Raw genomic sequence first — 22,639 nt, 5'->3', positions numbered from 1 at the left:
ATAGAATTACAACCTGAAGAAAAATGTTTAATTACATGTCCTCTATCACATCTGAAAATTAGGAATAGTTATTCTGCAACGCCTAACTCAGGTTTGTGCCCGCTTTAAAAATGGCGGCTTCCGGCCTCACTTCCAGATATAGGTAGGTTTGAAATCTTTGGTGATGTCACACTGCGATAACAAGGTTAAAGCTGAGCAAATGCCGCAATGACGATGTTTGACGTGGCTCTGTGTTGCATTGCACTGTGTGTTTGGTGTGTAGAATGTCAGTCTTCTTCTTCCGCCTCCACAACCTGCGTCGCGAGGAGGAGAGCAAGAAGCGCAAGAAGGCCAACAGCGGCAGCAGCACGAGCACGGGGGGCGGAATGCAGCAGCGTCGCAGCTTCAGCGTGGGGCGGCACCGCTACCACAACGCCCTCACGCTCGGCCCCAGCCGCCTCTTCGAGCGTACCCCGCTCACGCCTTCGGACAGCCTGGATGAGATCGCGCTCCAGATTCCCAGGTGCCGCTTGTTGCCTGCATACGTGCATACTTGCTTGCTCATATGCGTTCTTAAATATTTGGTCACATTTATGCCTGTTAACACACTTCATTGGTCTAGCAAGTCGAAAAATTATTTTTTCGCATTGATTTCTTTATAAAATCATTTCAAATACGCAATTTTAATAGTACATTATGCAACGAGCCTATAATGGTAGTAATTAAGACGCAAGTATGATTGTTTATGAAACGAGCGCAAGCGAGTTTCATAATTTTCATACGAGCGTCTTAATTACCATTATAGACAAGTTTCATACGGCTTTTTATGCTCGACCATATTTCTAACTTGAAAGTATTCAAAATTATGGTTATGTGCGAACTGACCTGAATTGTGAGATGTGCGCAGACGCTAAAGTATTGATTTTTTCCGAGGCCGAATTTCATTGACCTTGGCACAGAATAAGATGAAGATTACTCTGGTATAACCTGAAAATTGATTTAGAATTGAAAAACGAGATGATAAATTGAATTTATTTGAATATTATTTACAATAAACTCTAATTATTATAGTAACAGAACATAACCTTCTGCGACAGTATTGGATTTCCAGCCTCCGTGACTTTTCGCTAATTCTCTTTCGATTGCATATCCGAGAATAATCGATACTTGCGGTTTTATAACGGTACAAAGCTGACTTGTCATTGGCTGAACACCTGTAAGCTGACTTGTCATTGGCTGAACACCTGTACTTTAATAAGTAGGTGTACTTTAATGACATGCATTAAAGGACTGCTACCAGGTATATAATTTCTTCGTTTCGGCATGGTCAAGCATAAATATTTTTAATGTTCCAGCATTAAAACAAATATAATTGCTTAATTTTTCACATGGTGTTCCGTCGGTGCTAAGTTCATTTGGCCGATAAAGATCCACTGCTACTGGGCAGAAGCTTGAATGAGCTGACGATACATTTAGTTTATTCTTTTATTGTTACATCTCCTTCTTTCATACCAACTTAAAATCCAATGCGATATATACGAATAGTAGGTAAATATTTAGGAGGTGGTACACAGTTCCTTCCATATAGGTGAAACTCAAAGTTCACCTACTTAGATATAACACCAGAGCAAGTCCCCTACAATCGGCAAGCGTTAGAGCATGAAAGTCGAGGAATATATAGAAGAAAAACATCACTCATACGGGAAACGGTGTTTGAGAGCCATTAATTAATTTTAAAAAGTGAATCTGATACAACCTTAATACAAATAAATTTTATTTTCTAAAATACATCTATCTTTAAAATACAGTAATGAATGAATGAATAAATAAATAAATAAATAAATAAATAAATAAATAAATAAATAAATAAATAAATAAATAAATAAATAAATAAATAAATATCTTATACTCTCCAACATTATCCTTAATATCTGCGCCGTTTTCCAGACGTTGAATAATATTTACGTTGTCAAACAGACTTAGACGTGAACGTTTTGTAACATGATGCCTTACCGCAGCGGTGACCAAACTGGGTATCGTGATTGCATCGTGTAATCAAAGACATTCTTACTGGTAAGGGGCGTTTCTTGTACATTGCTCTCTGTCTCGCTCACGTACTGAAGGTAAGCAGTGTCGGTACCATGTCGCTCTACAAACTCTCTGTCTCTAGTAGGAACAGAAGATTTCGTACAGAATGGGAAGAGGAACTTATTCGCTGTTCTGTCGGAAGAAATGTAATATGTTGCTTTGCTCAACGGGTCAATTAGTAGTTGTATATAGAAACGACATTACAGGGCATTATGCTGAATACATAGGCATATTATTATTATTATTATTATTATTATTATTATTATTATTATTATTATTATTATTATTCAGCAAGAGTTACCATAATTCTTATATACATGCCTGAATATATAGGCCTACATCTTCCTTTGAAGGATAAAATAATTACTAGACTGCGCTATATCTCCATTTTGATTTTCTTTTTTTAATTTTTTGATGACTATTGTCAGTTATTTACTAGTAATTGATTTAATAATAATGATAATAATAATAATGGTAATAATAATAATAATAATAATAATAATAATAATAATGGTAATACTAATAACGATACTGATAGCATATACGAATAACATTACTGATAGCATTATTATTTTCTGAGAAAATTATTCATTTGAGACTGATATGGTATTACAAATTTTGTAGTTCTCTATCCAAGAAATAAGCAGTTAAAATCTACATAGTTACATTAATTCCAATCTGTATAGGATTCTCATATTTCCATTTCCATATCATAGTTTAGGCTATAATATTTAATACCATTCTTAGAAGAAACAAAATAACAAAACGCCATCCACATCTGTGGAATAACGGTTAGCGCGTCTGGCCGCGAAACCAGATGGCCCGGGTTCGATTCCCGGTTGGGGCAATTTATCTGGCTGAGGTTTTTTCCGGGGTTTTTCCTCAACCCAGTATGAGCAGATGGTGGGTAACTATCGGGACTGGACTCCGGACTCATTTCACCGGCATTATCACCTTCATCTCATTTAAACGCTAAATAACCTAAGATGTTGATAAAATGTCGTAAAATAAGGTACTAAAAATAAAAAACAGAATAACTTCAAGCGAACAAGGCACTATTTTTTGAAACTTACTAAAATTTGAATTCAATGCTCATGGAAGGTTATTCATGAAGTGGCGATTCATTTACGAAGTACATAAATCTTGTCGAGACAGAGCTGTTAAGATGATTAATATACTGAAAGCGCAATCGGAAGTCCAGAGTATTTAAGAGAGACATAAGATTTAGTTCCGCATTATCGTGAACCAGCTGGCTTGTACGTTATCAAAGCCTCGCTCTACCGGCGGAAGTCATGTGTGAGAGTTACAATCTTAGATATAAATCACAGCTGCTTAAACGAGCAAATTGCATGACTTACTTCGTGACATTGCATCAATTGACCGTCATTTGTTTCTTAACCGAATTTTACAAAAATGTATTGCAGAAACCTTTCCCATTCTACAGGATGATTCGTTTGGTTATGGTTAAATAAAAACGCCGTAAAACATTTACTACTGAACTTTATTTGTTGAAACTTTGTGCATTGAACACTGAAAGATGGGAGATTCCTCAGAGCTCAACATTACCCCCATTGCGCACCCTGCACAACTCATAACTGTGATGCAATTCAAACCATGTGCGTTGTAACATAAGAGGGGTAATTCGTTGAAAAGCTTGAATAATTTTTATTCTCTGGTCATCAATGTTCCTGGGTTTCTATGAATAGACAATGTCTTTAACAAAACCCTACACGAAGAAGTCAGGAGGGGTTAGATTTGGGGAATTTGGAGACCGAGCCAAGAGATAGCTGCTTCTCGTACTGCGACCTCCTGCATGTTTTTTAACACAGAATCTGTTTGTACAAATGTTCGATACCGCAACAATATGGAATCGTATTTAGGTACATTACGCACAACATACTCAGGTCGAAATTCCCTTTGAAATCTTAACACACTCAAATTTAGCATACCAAAGAACACATTGTGCCCACTGTCGATTTGTAGTAGCCATTTTAATCATCTACGAATTTCATTTGTCCTTTCAGATTATGCATTGTTGGTTGTCCTATATGGAAACTCCCATCTTTTAATCATAATATAAACAGCAAGAAAGTTTTCCTACTAATATAATAGCTTTAAAATAGTAAATTAATATTATCCATACCCAAACGGATCAGGAACATTAATGATCTGAAAGTAAAAATTACTCACGCTTTTCAACAAATCACCCCTCTTATGTTACAACGGACATGGACTGAATTGCATCACCGTTATGAGTTGTTCAGGGTGCGCAATGGGGGTCACGTTGAGCTCTGAGGAATCTCCCATCTTTCAGTGTTCAATGCACAAGGTTTCAATAAATAAAGTTCAGTAGTAAATGTTTTACGGCGTTTTTATTTTATCCATACCCAAACGGATCAGCGTGTAGAACTATTCAACGTTCATATGCGGTTCAGAAATGGTCGCTGCATAAAAATAAAGTTAGTATAATTCAAACAGTAATGATAAAGTTTCATAAATCGTGAAAGCATGTGTGTTGAGAATTAATGTAACAAATAACAATATTGAAAATTAACAAAGCACACTTATCGAAAAGGAACGGAGATTGAAAACAATTCAAATGAAACATGTCGGATGAAATTTTTCCTATACACTTGACGATTATGTCAGTTACAGTGATGATGACGATGATGATGATAATGATGAGAATTTTAACGAAGACTGCGATGACAGCGGTGACTATAAATTGAAGACAATGACAATTACGGTGATGGGATAAATCATCAAACAGCGAACGCCAGTGAAGTTATCCCCACCCTCGCCGCTCGGCACCTCGCTCGCCTGCTCTCTCTACTGTCCCTCTATACTATCCGCCCCGCTTCGGTGGATCACTGCCTACCGCCCCGCATGTATTTCATATTTTACAACATAACACAATACAACCAAATTGATGTGTGATGCCCTTGATGTGCATTAGACAACGTTTGGATCTCGAACTAACAAATACTTTGAATAAAACAACACTGGTGGATCACTGCCTACCGCCTCGCACATATTTCATATTTACGTTTCATATATAAGTTTTTTCCTCGAACTTACACATACTTTGAATAAAACAACACTCACCTGGTAACTTTACACTGTCCTCGAAGTAACACAATAGTCACCAGAGCCTCTCCCGCGTCACATTGCATCAGTTCCCTTGAACATAAATAGATTCATTTTCCCTTCTACCACCAACTCGCCTCGGTAGCTGAGAGGTCTAAAACGTGACCAAAAAGCGTGCGTGCGTTTCGTTAGGAACATACACGGATCGAATCCAACCCTCTGCAAAATCATAAGAAAAAAAAAAAGAGAGAGACATCAAGCAAGGAAGAGAGAAGGAGGGAGACGGGACGAAGTTCCTCTTTTGCATCGTAGATGCCACATTCACTCTTTTGTTCCACTTTCCTCCACTAGATGTCACCCCCCACCCTAAACCCCCTATTTCCACTCTTTCCCGCTAGAGTGTGTGGTGAGCTTGTAGGGGAAAAGTGGAAAAGGGTCGTGGGCGGAGCTTAGCGTTCGCTGTTTTACGATTTGCCCCGGTGATGATAATGACTTGGATGCATCATGATGATGGAGTTGGTGTTGATGATGACAACACTGGTGACGAAGACGATGATGTTGACGAAGGCGATTATGATGTGACATGTCATTGAAGAAAATTGTAATAATATTCTGGAGCTCTTTGTTAATTTAAGTAGAGTTATGATCTAGTAATAATTCTGAAGAAAGAAAAGATCACAATATATTATAACCCAGGGTGATTCCAGTGGTGATATGTCCATTGCAGGGAGCTATTGCAGTACTTAGGTCTATATTATGACTTTAAAACCAACAGAAATCATTGACTACAATCCAAAGAATAACAATATCAGGTAAGTAAAGAAAATTTAATTTTTAAATTAATGAATTGCTCGGAACAGATTCTTGCAACGCTTTGTGATTGGAAGGTAAGTAGTGTGTTACTGTTTCTTAATTGCTTTCAATATCTCCATTGTAATAATTCATCTGATATTTTTGTCGCATATTTCATATTGAGGACCTCGTATTCTAAAAGTGGTAAATGCTAAAAACAACTTTACGAAATATTTATGAAGAATTGAATGTTGAAATACCCAAAACACCGTCTTTTGGTGTATGAATGAGTCACTTACACTTGAGCTACAACAAAGAAAATTTAGTATAATTCTCATATGGATGTTATTTCCTTAGATTCAATAAAATGAAATTTGAAAAATTTGCACTTGGCACAATTAGAATGTTAGGTCTTCTATTGTGACATGGCTTGGACTGAAGGGAGACTAGAGAATTCTTAATTTATTTACAGATATGGCGTGTTTAATGAAGGGCTTGATGAAAAAGGACCAATCCCAAGTTTTTAAATTTCCGAGGAAAAAAGACTCTTCTCCCACCAAGAAGGCAATCACTGAGTTATGCTCCTGTTCTTCAGTAATAGAAATAACAAGTTTAGATATATCCCACAAAAAAACAAAACTCGTGAACGTATATTTTAGAGTACTAGACGATGCCCGCTATTAAAGTTTGCAAACAAAAAAAAAAAAAAAAAAAAAAAAACTAATTCTGATTGAAGAGTGAGATAAACCCTTCTTACACCAAGCCCTTCATTTTATTGTTATAGAACTAAAAATGACTTTAAAATGAACATATTCGCGGATAATTCATATGTTTCACACACTATCATTGTTGACGATATTCATCTGTGCTGAAAATTCACATGTTTATGATAAACCTCTGGTCACATATAAAAGATTGATCAGCCTAATGCAATTTCAAGACCACTACTTTTATCATTATGCTGCCATCTAGCGACTGCAAAAGAAGTCACGTTATAAGTCTGATTAAATTGCATGGAGTAATATCACAGTCTAGTATACGTAGTAGACATGCATCCATAGACAGTTGCTAACCACTAGGATCGCTACTATTACCTCATTACAGACAATGCGAAATAGTACCTATACATGTACAGTCTATTATTTCTAGTACCCTCATAAAGTCAAGCTTCGTGATTGTATATATTAGACTGTGGTAATGTCTTGCAATATTTCTTCCATCTAGTGGTCCTACCAAAAACATTTATTTTCGACAGTGGAGATCCTAGTGGCCGTTCTTTTTTCATAACGTGGGAATGGTATATACGTGATAATTATAGTCCGTTTAACTGGAACGTCAAATCGCGATTGTCGACTGTCTCTTTGGAATGTCACACTTTTTACGACATTGATCTCTTCGGAAAATTCATATGTTTATGTGGCTATGATAAACATAACTACAAATTTTAATTTTTCATGTTCTTTTATATAACATTAGATTCTATTTTGTATTCGCTTTCACTGCAAGATCAAATTGCGACTGTCGACTGTGTTTTCGGAATGGTACGTTGTTGAAACATTGGATTGCTGCCTTCTATCGTCCAGTTAGCGAACTTCCTTCCCTCTAATGGCCAGCCACATTCAGAATCCGTGGATATCCAGAGTATCGCAATCCTTGCGCCGAAAATGTCGACAAATCAGCCATTTTTATTCCGGCGGACGCTATTTGCCATATACAGTTATATAGGGAATGAATGTAGCCTAAATCAGAGTGAAATATGTTTAATTTTAAGGGCCACGGACACTGGCCTAAATTGAGTTTTACCACATTCTAGTATACACAGCTCAATACGTAGTAAATATGCATCCATAGATAGTTGCTAACCACTAGGATCGCTAATGTCGCCCGATTACAGACAATGCGAAATAGTACCGGCACAGCCTATTGTTCCTAGCATCCTCACAACTCAAGCTTCGTGACTGTATATACTAGACTGTGGTTTTACTTTAAATGTTGCTATCCCAAGCGTGTTGAAATGGAATAAGAACGCGGCCGACTAGCTGATTGAGCTACTCTGGGTATCCACGGACTCTGACCACATCTACAGTCAAGTTTACCTTGTGTGCATATATAATACTTATGTATTCAGGTCTTGCGAATAAGTACCTGTACATTTGTTCATTGTGTAAGTGAGAACGAATCCGACATTAACATAATGTGACAGCGACGTGAGATTCGAACTCACGACCAGCGTCCCGCAAGAGAGCAGATCGCGCGGGCTTCACGGAGCACTGATGGACGGCGCGGCGGAGAGAGGGGAAAGGGCCCACGCGACGAGGGGAGATCGCGCGCGCAGCTGCTTACGGAGTGAAGGGGGAACGGACCTTCCCGACTCTTCCAGAAGCCCGTCGAAGTGGAAAAATCGCGAATTCGAAGTCTCTCGGTTACGTTGCTGTGGTTATAAATTACGGACGCGAAGGAGTGTGTGTGTGATTCATGATTAGTTCAGTCAGTAAGCCAGTGAACAGAGCAAGCCTTGTGTACCGGAGTTCGACTAGAGTGTGCGTCCGCAACTGCGTCAGCATCCGAAGGCCTGAGTTCGAGTGCAGGGGACCGCAATTGGAGGGACCTGAGTTCGAGTGCAGTGGACCGCAGTTGGAGGGAAATGAGTTCGAGTACAGTGAACTGTCTCTGAAGGTCTGTGGTTCGAGATACTGTGAACTCGAGTGACTAAGATAGAAGAACTGTGAACTGAGAACTGATAGTTCTGATTTGTAAATAGTGCTTTGTAAATATTAGTTAAGATTAACAGTTCATTGTTGTTCGTAATAGTCCAAGTAAATTGTCATTGCCGTCAGTGGAGTGCTATAACGAATCCTGTGTTGAGTGAAAAACCTATTGTTGACGAGAGCGTTTAAAGTGAATTTTAGAAAGGAATTATTGTTGGAAGAATAAAATCCTATTGTTGAGTTGAAATAAAATCTACAATAAGTAGATTTCTAGTTATATTCATGACCAAGTAAAATATTAAAAACCCAACTGCGGGATTTGAAACTGGTACCACGGGAATACGAGTATATTACTTCACCTCTCTCGGTTAAATTATAATTGATTTAAGAAATCCACATTTTAAATAAGTGTAAAGTTTAAGGTAGAGAAAGAATTAAATACTCTTAAAGACAAACATGACTGAATGTATTTTTTCATTACTATCATCACAAATCATCATCATCATCCTTCACGAATTAGACCTTTGTAGACCTGTTTCAATTCCATTCAACAGTCCTTAAAGAGATCATGGTCTTTGGGATTGTAGTGTTAATCAGTCTGAATGTACATGATGTAGCCTTTTACATTTGTATCTTTAATTTTGTTTCAAACAGATCCTAACTTCAATTCCTCCAGAGTTTTTTCGTTCCTTTATGAATCTAATATGGTATATCGTACTGTTCTTCTGAAAAACTCACTTTCAACTGTTTCTAATATTTGTTTCTTCTTTACTTTGAGAGTCCCAGTTTCACTACCATATAAAAGTATAGGAAGCGCTTAAATATATTATATTGAAACTAGAGAGGATTTCTGTACTAAATTAGGTTTTAGAGTATTATTCATTGTTTCTAAAATCCTTAATTTTTTGTGATTTTGTTGACCAATTTTTTTTTTTCATTTTCATCACATCCAAGCTAATTAAAATTGAATACTTGCTGTAAACAATTGACAAAAATCTACTCTTTTCATTCCAGTCCCAAAATGTTGTATTTCATATTCAAATAATGATGTTATTCCACTGAATAAACCTGTAATGAAGCAAAAGTGCCTATTGTGATTGTAAAACAATACAGTTACTGATATAGTAGGCCTACAGTACTTACAGGTTACAACCTGAAGCTGTAGGTTAGGTTTGATATTTCATTTATCACATCATAATAAACAAGATTTAATACGAGTAGTATACGTATATAAATGGGTAAATACACATAAGGATAAATCTAGTGTATGAGAAATATACAACATGGATGGATGGTTACTGAGTGGATGGATATGGATATGGAAAGAGATACGGATGGATGGATATGGATGGATAGATGGATATGGAGATGGATGGATATGGGTATATGGATGGATGGATGGATGGATGGAAGGACGGACGGATGGAGGAATGGATATGGATGGATGGATGGATGGATGGATATGGTTACGGATGGATGGATATGAATATGGAAATGGATGGATGGATGGATGGATAGATGGTTGGATATGGAAATGGATAGATGGGTGGATATGGAGATGGCTGGACGGATGGATATGGGTGGATAGACGGATTAATGGTTACTGAGTGGATGGATATGGATATGGAAAGAGGTACGGATGGATGGACATGGATGGATAGATGGATATAGAGATGGATGGATATGGGCATATGGATGGATGGATGGATATGGATATGAATGTATAAATGGATATGGAGATGGATGGATATGGGTATATGGATAGATGGATGGATGGATGGAAGGAAGGACTGACGGATGGAGGAATGGATATGGATGGATGGATATGGTTACGGAGGATGGATATGAATATGGAAATGGATGGATGGATGGATGGATGGATATGGAAATGGATAGATGGGTGGATATGGAGATGGATGGACGGATGGATATGGGTGGGTGGATGGATGGATGGATGGATGGATGGATAGACTGACGGATGGATATGGATGGATGGCTATGGATATGATATGGAAAGAGTAACGGATGGATGGATATAGATTTGGATGGATGGATGGATGGATATGGATATGAATGGATGGATGGATGGATGGATGGATATGGAAATGGATGGATGGACGGACGGACGGATCTATGGATATGGATGAATGGATATTGAGTGGATATGGAAAGAGTTACGGATGGATGGATATGGATTCAAATGGATGGATGGATGGATGGATATTGAGTGGATGGATGGATATGGATATTGAGTGGATGGATGGATATGGGTATGAGGATGGATGGATGGATATGGAAAGAGTTACGGATGGATGGATATGGATATGGATGAATGGATATAGATATGGATGGATGGATGGATGGATGGATGGACGGATATAGATATGGATGGATGAATATAGATATGGATGGATGGATGGATGGATAGATGGATATAGATATGGATGGATGGATGGATGAATGCATGACTGACTGTGTGAAGTGAGTGAGTGAGTGAGTGAGTGAGTGAGTGAGTGAGTGAGTGAGTGAGTGAGTGAGTGAGTGAGTGAGTGAGTGAGAGAATGAAAATGCGTCCTTGCAAGGGAGTCTGGAGCTGAGAAAACTAAATATGTGAGCTCCAGCCTTTTGGCTACTTGTCTCACTTCAAGTTTCGCCGTTCTACCGAAAGAACTCGTTTCTATTCCGAAGACTTTAATTTATAAAAATGCTTAAACTTTTGTGGGGAGGGGGATGTAGGTCCCTGGTCCTTATATTTAAGACATTTGTCTTAGAGAATTAGAGCACCCATAGAAGAAACCCAGGCAAGTTGTTGTCTCAATTTAGGAGAATAGCCAATTGGTTCTTTGGCGAGTCTATTAAAATATGGCTCAATTGGCACTGAGGATCTAGTGTACACATAATACACGTTCCTAAATTATACAAGTATATACCACTAGTTTTTAATTTTATTAGCATGTAATCATAGATTTATCAACACCATTTGCAAGCTATTGAAGATAGGAACTTCGATACTATTTCATTTACATCATCTCTATCTCCTCATTTAAGCATTTAATTTAATTTCATCCCAGATCATAATGTTTACTTAGGTATAGCCGAATGTAACATCACAGCATAAACTCCTTGAACTATAGCACAGTTATATCGAAAGAACCGTGCATAATGCTAGAGAGCTCTGAAACAACTTTCTCTGCGGGATAGGTTAGACTTGGTGTTCTGTGCATGTTGCATTCTGTAAGGTCCCCTGCGTTCCAAGAATATTCTGTGGTGGAGAAAAAAAGCTTGCTTTTCACTCCAAGACGAAAGGCAGCTTGGTTTTGCGACGTGATGCTTTCAGACATGTGGTAAGAGGGGCGAAAGCGACGGTAAGATTTTGAGTGCATCTTCAGTCTTCCTGCACACCTGCGTTACATTTCAGTGGACACAAAAATATTCTTGTGTCAAGGGTTGCTGGAGTCCCTACGTACTATAGACATGAGTAGAAAATGTAACTCTAGCTCGCTAAATTGTCGTAGTGGCAGAATAACTGTGACTCTTTACAAAGTTAAATCATGACATTGTGTGTGGAGTGGATTGATTACGTCAACAACGTCGTTGTTCCTGCAATAACTCCTATGTGCAAAATATAAAATCTTTCAGGAGGAAGGGAAAACACATTTTTTCATTCTATGGCAGCCGTATATAGGAGACTGTGAATTCTTACATTTTCGAAACAAAGAAATATAATTACATATAGGAGATTTTATTATTTGCTGTATCGCTATTTAATTTATTTAATAGAGCAAAAATCTGAAAATCGATAAATATGTCACATAGGAGTTATTGCAGGAACAATGACGATAAGTTGCAACACATTCGACCTGAAAAATACCATACACGTTACCTTAGAAAAGTCGGGGAACTCGTCAAAATTCATTGGTCACTGGGAGAACTCTTCACGCATTACATTTTCGTCACTATTATAATTTGTTATTAATTTAATATTAGCCATTTTCAAAATTTGTATGTATGTATGTATATACACACTGCAGATAGGTATATACCCGGGGTGGCAGTGGCAAATAATTACACTCATTAATGACAATTAATAACAACACAATTAATAAAAAATACAATTAATAATAAATTAGTAATAAATTAATAATAATAATAATAATAATAATAATAATAATAGCATTTTAAAATAACATTTAAAGTAAATCTAATTTGTATCTTAACCCTAAGTTCGAACTAATTCCCACACTTCATATGCTTCCTAGCTTATTCTTGTTTCGTTTCATTTATTTTATTTCATTGATCTGACATCAATATTGTAGTTTTAAGCTGTGGAACAAGTCAAATGTTTCACAGAAATATAACTTACATTACATATGAAGCAGATTAATTTTATTATTCAATTCATAAGCATAAACAATTTATCAGTTTAGTAGAAGGAATGAGTTTGCAAAAATTTGGTAAATTTTGTTCTAAACGTTTTTCTCTTGCCCCTTCAAAGCTTTAAGAAAATTAGACAGTGGATTGAAGACCGTAATATATTAATATTGAACTCCTATTTTTACAACAGCTGAGACTAACGGAGAGTAGATGGAGGTCTGATTTATGTCTTATATTAAAATTATAAATGTTTTGATTGGAATTAAACAGGTGGCCAAATTATTAGACTAAAGGTTTTTTCATTTTTCTATATACACTTTTAACACTTATACAGGGTGATTCACGAGGATTTATTGTCCTTTACGGAGCTTATTTCCGAAGACATTCTGAGCAAAAGATGTCTTATAAACATGGGTCCTATTCTCAATATTTACAGAGTTACGTTTCGTCATTGGAGCGCATTGCTGTGAACGCGTGATCTTGGTCAGCGTGCAGTCAGCAGCCAGCGCGAGCGCTACGGAAATCAAAGATAGCCGTATGCAGTTACGTAGAGCGACGAGTGCCGTTCACAAGCGTGCGGCCAAGTGTACTCAAGCGGACGGCGACTTTTTTAAATGTGTTGTAAATTCTCCAAGGCTGTAAAGTAGGACGCAAAATTGAACTGCAAATAATTAAGTCGGTGGAAGTGGTGTGACTTGTAATAATTGTTGTGAAAAGTGCGTAAGAATAATGTAATTTTCTAGTTAAAAATAAAAAAAGTGTCTGTATGAAACAACTAAGGAGTTCACAGCACATTTTTAGCTTCATAATACTTGCCAATTAAAGAAATGATACTTCTGAATGGTTCATTCTCTATTTGTAATTATTCTTTTACCTTCAAAGTAAAGAAAAATCGTATTTTAAAAACAGCTTTAAATTAGTGTAACTCTGAAAATATTGAGAATAGGAACTATGTATATATGACATTGTTTGCTCATAATGTCTTCAGAAATAAGCTCCGTAAAGGACGGTAAATCCTCGTGAATCACCCTGTATATAGATTCGAAGTGTTATTCTAGGCTTTAGACAATGAAGAATATTACTTTGAAACTAGTCAGCCAGGTATTTCCTGGAAAGTTAACACGGTAAAGAAGTTGTAAAATTAATCAGTAAACGTTTTTCTTTGAAACATAATCAATATAATTCACAGATCCTATATTGTAAATATGATTCTTTACAACTTATGGTGTATTTTTTCAACGGTTGGATATATTTTGTCTCGCAGTGTTGGTACTATTGGCGTTTTAATTATATACTGAAAAAGATATTCGATAGTCTGTTCTCCCTTGCCTGCAAAAAGGCTGGATATGATGTGATCTATCCTGAAGAATAGCTTGGAGTAACTTTTAATTGAATGGAAAAAGTAAGAAAAGTCATCCCTACCGCAGGCCATGAAGGCCCACAACACAACGGAAGGTCACTTCCACCTGTAGCTACAGACCATTAGCTCTAAAGCTAGTGAGAATGTTAAGCCTGCATGTCCGCGGCTTTTATTTCCAAGGAAATGACCCTAGTGCTCATTTCTGTTAAAGACTGAGTACGCACCACAGGTCATACTGAGGCCGGAAGGTTTAGATCAATGGAGAAAATCCATGACGACATCGGGATTCGAATCTATAACCTTTCCGCTTGCAGCGTTACGTCTTAACAGCGACAATCTCAAATAAAGGAATGACTGGGAAATGAAATGTTTTATTTTTAAACTATATTCAAATAAAACCTACATCTATGAATGTATCGTTATAAAATTTACAGAGAGAGATCACGCAATCAACAACATTGCGTAATAAATTGAAAATAAAACTCTTTTATTTATAGCATTGATAAAGGAGTGTATATTTTACGCCAGTTTGACTGATCACGTGATCAGTGATTTGATACAGTTGGAAAAAAACACACTGACATAAAAATTTAATCAGGTGGAAAGTGTGTTATACGAAATAACATCGACATTGAAACACACCTCATTTGTTACTGGAAAACGCTTCTGTTTATATTGCTCTGTTTTTAAATGCATAGAGCTTAATTTACGTGAACTTCGACGCCCTGCAGGGACTGTAATCATGAGTTGCCATTTTTTTTCCTCTACTATACTAGGAATGAAGGACCTTACGGGTCATCTAGATAACCTTACTGAAGTTTCTTCTACACGATCAAATGTTCGTCAAATTGAATGCTATATAAGGCTTTGAACACTCGCCAGTACTTTACAAGTTATTCTAAAAGTCTTTTATTTTTTTCGAAAGTAAATAAGAACATGTTGCAATCAAAGACTTGACAATTCCTTGAAGGAATTGACCAATGGAATTCGAAAACGTTATGGAGCCAAAAACCACAAAAACACGCCGTCCTGACCGAGAGAATTTCTTTGCGAGTTAATTCAATTACGTGAATTAAACCTATGCCTGTACGCCGTAGACTTGGTGGAAAATCACAGTAAAACAAAAAATGGTAATTGATAAGCACAGGAACGACATTTCGTAATGCTTTAGCAATAACATCTTTAGCTTCTGTTGCATTCAGACAATTATAAAATACCATAATTTGGCCCAGGGAGCATCCGTTTTTGGTGTAAAGATAATTCGTTTGGCGAGTTTCTTAATTGTAATTACGAAGTGGCGTTCCTGTGCTTAACATTTAATAAAAAAATAATGTGTATAAAAAAATTGCAAAGCAGATATATCGAGATAAGCATCAATACACGTAATACTAATAGTAAATATTTTATTTTAAAACAATATAGAATCGTAAAGTTGTTCATTGTAGAGTATGCTGTATAAAACTTCTTACAATTTGTAGGTTACCTAATAAGTCAAAGTGTACCGTACATAATTTGAATTAGTGAAAGCAAAAGACGGGTTGCAAGAAGGGAGAAATTGCATTAATTAATATAATATTTTATAGTTTACATATTGTATAAATGATTTCGTATGATCTGTAGGAATCTTTTATAGCCAAAATAGATAAATCGGTATATTTATTTTTAAGAATTCAAAGTGTTTTAGACAAATAAAATATTGTTTTATATGATAATTATTCTACAAAGGATTTACATGCCTATAGTAGAGGAGACAAGACCTGTCCTGTGACCTTACCATGTACCGTGGCTATAGCACCATCGGTACGAAGGGGGAAGATGAAGGAGATGAACTTCCGATAGATGCAAGAAGAAAGTGGAAAATCTTATTCTTAGGTGTAAATACTCAAAATTGCAGTACTTGTAATATTATTATAAGATTTTGTTAATGTGTTGTTTGAATGGTATAATTTGTTGTTAAATTACAATGAAAATGTTAAACTTTATACAGGGTTAGTTAAAAGTTCCGCACCACCTTTATAACTTTTAAAGCATGTGGTTCAGTGACATAAAACTTGGTATGTGGGGATAACCATATACTAAGAACTCAATAATGCTATTACTGAGTTTTTCTACTTCCGGTTTAACCGGAAGTAACTCCTACTTTCTTATTTTAAATGGAACACCCAATATATATATATATATATATATATATATATATATATTTAATAAAGCTCATTAATAGCTTTTCAAAAAGTACCCACACGTGATACTTCTGTACAAATTCAGTGTTGCTAAATAAAAAATAAAAATTTTAGGTCTAACGAACAATACGAGTAAAACACTTCTTTTGTTTACTGTGATTTGACTGTCCTTTGTTTATATTCATGGAATATGGGTAAAACACTTATGACCATATTATTGGTTCTTTCTTCTTTAGAGAAGCGCTAAATTCTAATATATACTTGGATTTGCTCCAAAATCAAGCAATACCGGCCATCGCAAACTTGTTTCCACATCCAGCCAACCATCGTCTACCGGGAGATGACATCTATTTCCAACGAGTCCACACCTGTGGAGTGACGGTCAGCGCGTCTGGCCGCGAAACCAGGTGACCCGGGTTCGAATCCCGGTCGGGGCAAGTTACCTGGTTGAGGTTTTTTCCGGGGTTTTCCCTCAACCCAATACGAGCAAATGCTGGGTAACTTTCAGTGCTGGACCCCGGATTCATTTCACCGGCATTATCACATTCATATCATTTAGACGCTAAACAACCTAGATGTTGATACAGCGTCATAAAATAACCCAATAAAATAAAATAAATTTCCAACGAGCTCCAGCTCACTATGGACAGAATTTTCGTTGGCATTTAGACCAGGTTTTTCCAAACGATGGATTGGTACGAGATGTCACATAGAGTGGTCAGCTAGATCCCCAGATTTGTCGCCTTTGGACTTCTTTTTGTGTGGTCATTTGAAGTCGGTAGTATATCGAGAAAGGCTCAACAACTTAGAAGATCTGGAGCATCGAATAATGGAAGTGGTGCGAGATATTCCTAAAGCCTGGTTAAATCATTTGTTAAATGGTTTCTATGATCGACTGACACATCGTCAAACAGTTGAGGGCTTCCAGTTTGAACACATAATTTAGAAAGTGAGCTAGCTTTGTTTTGTTTTTGTTAAGGAAGGAGTATTTTATTATTTTAACATTCGATACACTTTTCGGTTTTCTTAACTTAGCAACAATGAATTTGTACAGAAGTATCAAGTGTGGGTACTTTTTCAAAAGTTCTTGATGAGCAGTATTCAAAAAGAAATATATATATTGGGTATTCCATTTAAAATAAGAGAGTTGGAGTAACTTCCGGTTAAACCGGAAGTAGAAAAAACTCGGTAAAACCATTATTGAGTTCTTAGTATATGGTTATCCCCACATACCAAGTTTCTTGTCACTAAATCACATGCTTCAAAAGTTATTTAGGTGGTGCGGGACTTTTAACTAACCCTGTATACATAGCAACGTAATTTTTGTTTTCTATTAACATAGCAACTTGTTTTTTTCTTTGTGAGGATTATAATAGTAATATGCGTTACAAGAGCGGTATGTTGAAGTTTTCATGTTCGAGGAAAAGTTTGAAAAAGCGAAACGTAGTTGAGCTTTTTTAATTTCCGAGAATTGAAAGAAAACATACCGCTCGTGTATCGTACATTATTTTGTGCGAATATCGTTTATTACATACCTGAAAGAGGAATTTCTAATTAGTTGCAATGAAATCTCCATCTTGGTTTCTGTTCAATGACGGCAAATTTGCAAAACAGAAATATCTATCTTCAAGATTGTTGCTTTAAAATGTTTTCTGTGTTTACTATACTTCAGCAGGCCATGATATACATTTGTCTTTTTTTTCCCAGTCTATAAATGCGAACTTAAAACAAACGGCTTCCTTAATGTTAGATGCATCACGAATGCAGTAACTTTAGTGGAGTTGTAGAGTTTACTTAATTTTTGCAAATATTTAAAAACAATAATTAACAGTGCAATGTAGGTGAAATTGCAGTGGTAAGTTTCAAATTTATAATTATTACTATATTGAACGTCGCTAAAAATAATATGTTAAAAGCCTAAAGCAGTAAAATCAATATGTGACTTTAAGCGGTAAGAAGAGGGAAATTGTTATGTGTATTAGGTTGGGAATACTGAATGTGGAATTTTAGATTTACCGCGGATTGGTTTTGTGCGGAAACCAAGCAAATACGCACGATCTCGCACAAAGGTTCGCTTTTGCAATTAAAAACAATTAAATAGTGGTTCCCTTTAGCAACGTTGTAATATCAATATGATTATTGACACAAGAAAAACTTCGAATAAGAGAATATTTATTTCATCTTCCTGGCAACAATTTTTAACCGTTTTTGTTTTATTAACACTCGATGATCTCTAGCAAACAAGTTGCAAAAACGGTGCGCTGTTCTATATTTTGGCGCATAGCATCTGATATGCATGATATGTTTTTTGAATTGCACCGAACGAGATACACATGACCGCCGCAGGACACGATATCGACAGTTGTGTGGGCAACCGCAACATAGGAACGATATTGCCCCGGAGCGTGGCCGGCCCTCATTGTAGCGTGCTTCGCGTCCCAAGCCTCATTGCGTTAGTAGCATCCAACTTCATTAGCAATTTATACGAAACAAGAGGTCAAAGCGAGGTTTTATGACTATATAATCTCTTAGCAGAACAGACTAACATTTCATGCGATCAGAAATTACAGCTCATATATTTTTCAAACTTTGAGATACGTTCAAAATCTTACGAAAGCTTCTTTAGAATACCATAGAGAGATTAATTCTTCTCACGTGGCCGTAGACCTATAAACACAGCTTCGTTGTTATATCCTTGGCATGAGTGGATCTGTCTCTAAGGAAATATTCAACGGTTCTTTTAATTTAGTATTACAAAAAGTATTGCAGTCTATTCCAATTACTATTCTCTATATACTGTACTGTAGAGCAGCGTTTCTCAAACTATGGTCCGCGGACCACCTGTGGTCCTTCAAAAAAGACAGAATAAAAAATAAAATTCAAAGGAGCTGAGTATCACACTATAGCTGAAAATTTCAGAGTTTGTAAATGACACATGGCAATCGCCTTTCACTTTTTCTCCCAATACTGACATTTTATGAAATTTATTTACCCTAGCCGTCTATGGACTTCCCTCTCTACTCTCTGCAAAAAAGAGGGATTTAAAGCGTGGTGTTTTTCGCTATCTTTTTCCTGCACATCTGGCGCCGTGCTTGTAACTCAGCCAGAGACCACCCGAGTTCATAACAGAACCAAAGTACCGAACCTTTTCATATATTTATGACTTTCTTAATAGTTTGCACATTGAAATGGTTACGTACTTTACGTCGTACACCAATAATAGAACATACAAAATTGCATCTTTACTTGTTGAAAATCGGGCATGTTTCTGCATTAATTCTTCTATTTCTCGTTTTCCAGATGACGATATAAGAAATTTTCTTATATTAACATTAACGTAATTGGTTAATACTAATATATAATTAATTGAATTAAATTAATTTCAATTAATTATTTCTACATTAAAATGTAAATATATTGATATTAAAATACGGTACATAAATGATAAATTTGCTTTCGAAGGGAACAAGAGTAAGGTGGTCCGCGGAAAAGTTCTGACTTAAAAAAGTGGTCCCCACTTCAGAAAAGTTTGAGAAACGCTTCTGTAGATAGATCGTAATATGATCAGATAGGGGGAAGAGTACAAGGATGCCCTTTATCACCTATGCTGTTCAACATCTACTTGGAGGATTTATTGAATAACTATTTTACAGAACATTGGAGGAGTGATAGTAGGAGGAAGAAGAATGTTATTCATAAGACTTACTGTGGTATGGCGTTGTTAGCAGAAGAGGGATATGCTACTGGAGCTAAAGGTTAGCTCTGAACCACCCTCGTGGCTCAGCCGGTTAAAGCGCTTGCCTGCTGGTCTGAAGTTGCATTCGGGCGCGGGTTTCGATCCCCGCTTAAGCTGATTACCTGGTTGGGTTTTTTCCGGGGTTTTTCACAACCGTATGGTGAATGCCAAGTAATCTATGGCGAATCCTCGGCATCATATCGCCAAATACCACCTCGCTATCACCAAATCTCATCGACGCTAAATGACCTCGTAGTTGATACAGCGTCGTTAAATAATGAATTTAAAATAATAGCTCTGATACTAAGGGATGTTCTACTGTAGCTAAATGACAGCTGTGAGCAGTATGGGATGAAAGTAAATACAAATAAGACGAAGGCCACATTCATAGGAAGAAAAATAAAGAAGGTAAAGTTGCGAATTCTAAATGAGGCAGTAGAGCAAGTGGACAGCTTCAAATACTTCAGATGTACTATAAGCAGTAACGTGATCTGCTGCCAGGAAGTCAAAAGGAGGATAGTAATGACAAAGGAAGCTTTTAATAGAAAAAGGAGCATCTTCTGCGGACCTCTGGAAAAAGAGCTAAGGAAGAGACTAGTGAAGTGCTTTGTGTAGAGTTGATATTGTATGAAACAGAAACATGTACATTACGATGAAGTGAAGAGAAGCGACTAAAAGTATTTAAAATGTGGATATGGAGAAGAATGAAGAGTGTAAAATGGACAGAATAAGAAATAAAGCTGTGTTGGAAAGAGTGGGTGAAGAAAGAATGATGCTGAAACTGATCAGGAAGAGAAAAAGGAAATGGTTGGGTCACTGGCTGAGAAGAAAGCGCATACTGAAAGATGCACTGGAAGAAATGGTGAACGGGAGAAAAGTTCGGGGCAGAAGAAGATATTAAATTATAGACGACATTAAGATATATGGATCATATGCGCAGACTAAGAGGAAGGCATAAAATAGGAAAGATTGGAGAATTCTGGATTTGCAATGAAAGACTTGTCCTTAGGCAGAACAGTGGGAATGAATGAATGAATGAATGAATGAATGAATGAATGAATGAATGAATATAATCAGAACATGAAAAAGAGCAGAGCATGATAATTTGAGTATTAATAGGAATTTAAAGCTGTATATATTACCGTTTGCAGAAGATTTGATATTATTGGCAGATTCTGAATTTTCTTTTGAATTAGAATTCATTTCTGAGATAGGCCTAGATGAGATGGAAATTTCTGTTGATAGAACTGAAGTACCTAGTGGTCTTCCTTGGAAGAAAAAAAAGCATGTCCGTGGCAATAACAAATGCTACAACTAAGATTCTATTATACTGTCGACCAACTGACGAGCCGTATGAAAGCTGGTCGCTGCTGTAGATTTATCAGCAGTTTGTTTTTTTAATTACGGATCTACCAACTTTCATGCATAATGCGCGAGTCGTCCACAATTAGCCAATGACTTCTACCCTTCAGCATTGGCACGATAATCTCCGGGATTTAGAGGTACTCGTAAAACTTTCGTCTTCAATAGTATGTTTCCGTTGCATTGCTATTTTTATTATTGTTATTATTTTTATTATTTATTTATTTATTTATTTATTTATTTATTTATTTATTTATTTATTTATTTATTTATTTATTTAACCTGGTAGAGATAAGGCCATCAGGCCTTCTCTTCCCCTCTACCAGGGGATTACAACTACAATATTAAGTATACAATTACAATTATAATTACAATTGATATTAAATTTACAAATACAATAAAAATCAAAGTACTAAAAGATTAACTGATTAATAAAAGCTAGACAGTTTATTGTAAAAATTAAGAAGAGAGAAGCATTTCTTTTATTGATTAAGTACAAATTAAACCTACTCTACGCAGTAAGAAAATGCTTAATAAGTTTGCTTTTGAACGCTACTAAATTCCGACAGTCTCTGATGTCACTGGGTAGGGCATTCCGCAAGCGCGAGAACGAGATTGTGTATGATGATGAATACGATGTCTTATGTGTTAGTATGGCTAGTTTGCGGTTATTTTGCGTGCGTGTGAAGATGTGATGACAGGTAACTGAAACGGGAGGCAAGGTAGGTAGGTGTAGAAGTGTGAAGGACTTGTAAAAGGAGAACAAGAGCATGAAAATTTCTATGTTCGTTAAGCCGTAGCCAGTTTAGAGTTTGGAAGGATGGGGTAATGTGGTCAGCGCGACGGACATCGCAGAAGAAGCGAACACAAGAATTATGAACACGTTGTAATCATTGCGACTGGTTGACATTGAGGTCAGTCAGTAGAAAATCACAATAATCGAAGTGGGGCATTACTAGTGTTTCCACTAGTA

The 22,639-nt window shown here is 36.5% G+C and overlaps 1 protein-coding gene across 3 annotated transcripts in view; it reads left to right on the top strand.

Moving 5' to 3' along the window:
- The window catches only part of SLO2 (slowpoke 2), a 1,063,914-nt gene that overhangs the window by 382,234 nt on the left and 659,041 nt on the right, over positions 1-22,639 (top strand). For all 3 annotated transcript variants that reach the window (XM_069849155.1, XM_069849157.1, XM_069849156.1), the window contains exon 3: positions 263-502. In XM_069849155.1, coding sequence (XP_069705256.1) covers positions 264-502 — 239 coding nt within the window. In that variant the 5' untranslated portion in view covers position 263. The remainder of the gene's footprint in view (positions 1-262; positions 503-22,639) is intronic.

The sequence above is a fragment of the Periplaneta americana genome, chromosome 16 (assembly GCF_040183065.1).
Source record: "Periplaneta americana isolate PAMFEO1 chromosome 16, P.americana_PAMFEO1_priV1, whole genome shotgun sequence".
Taxonomy (NCBI): domain Eukaryota; kingdom Metazoa; phylum Arthropoda; class Insecta; order Blattodea; family Blattidae; genus Periplaneta; species Periplaneta americana.
The sequence above is the reverse complement of the archived record's forward strand: the minus strand, read 5'-3'. Positions and strand labels throughout refer to the sequence as shown.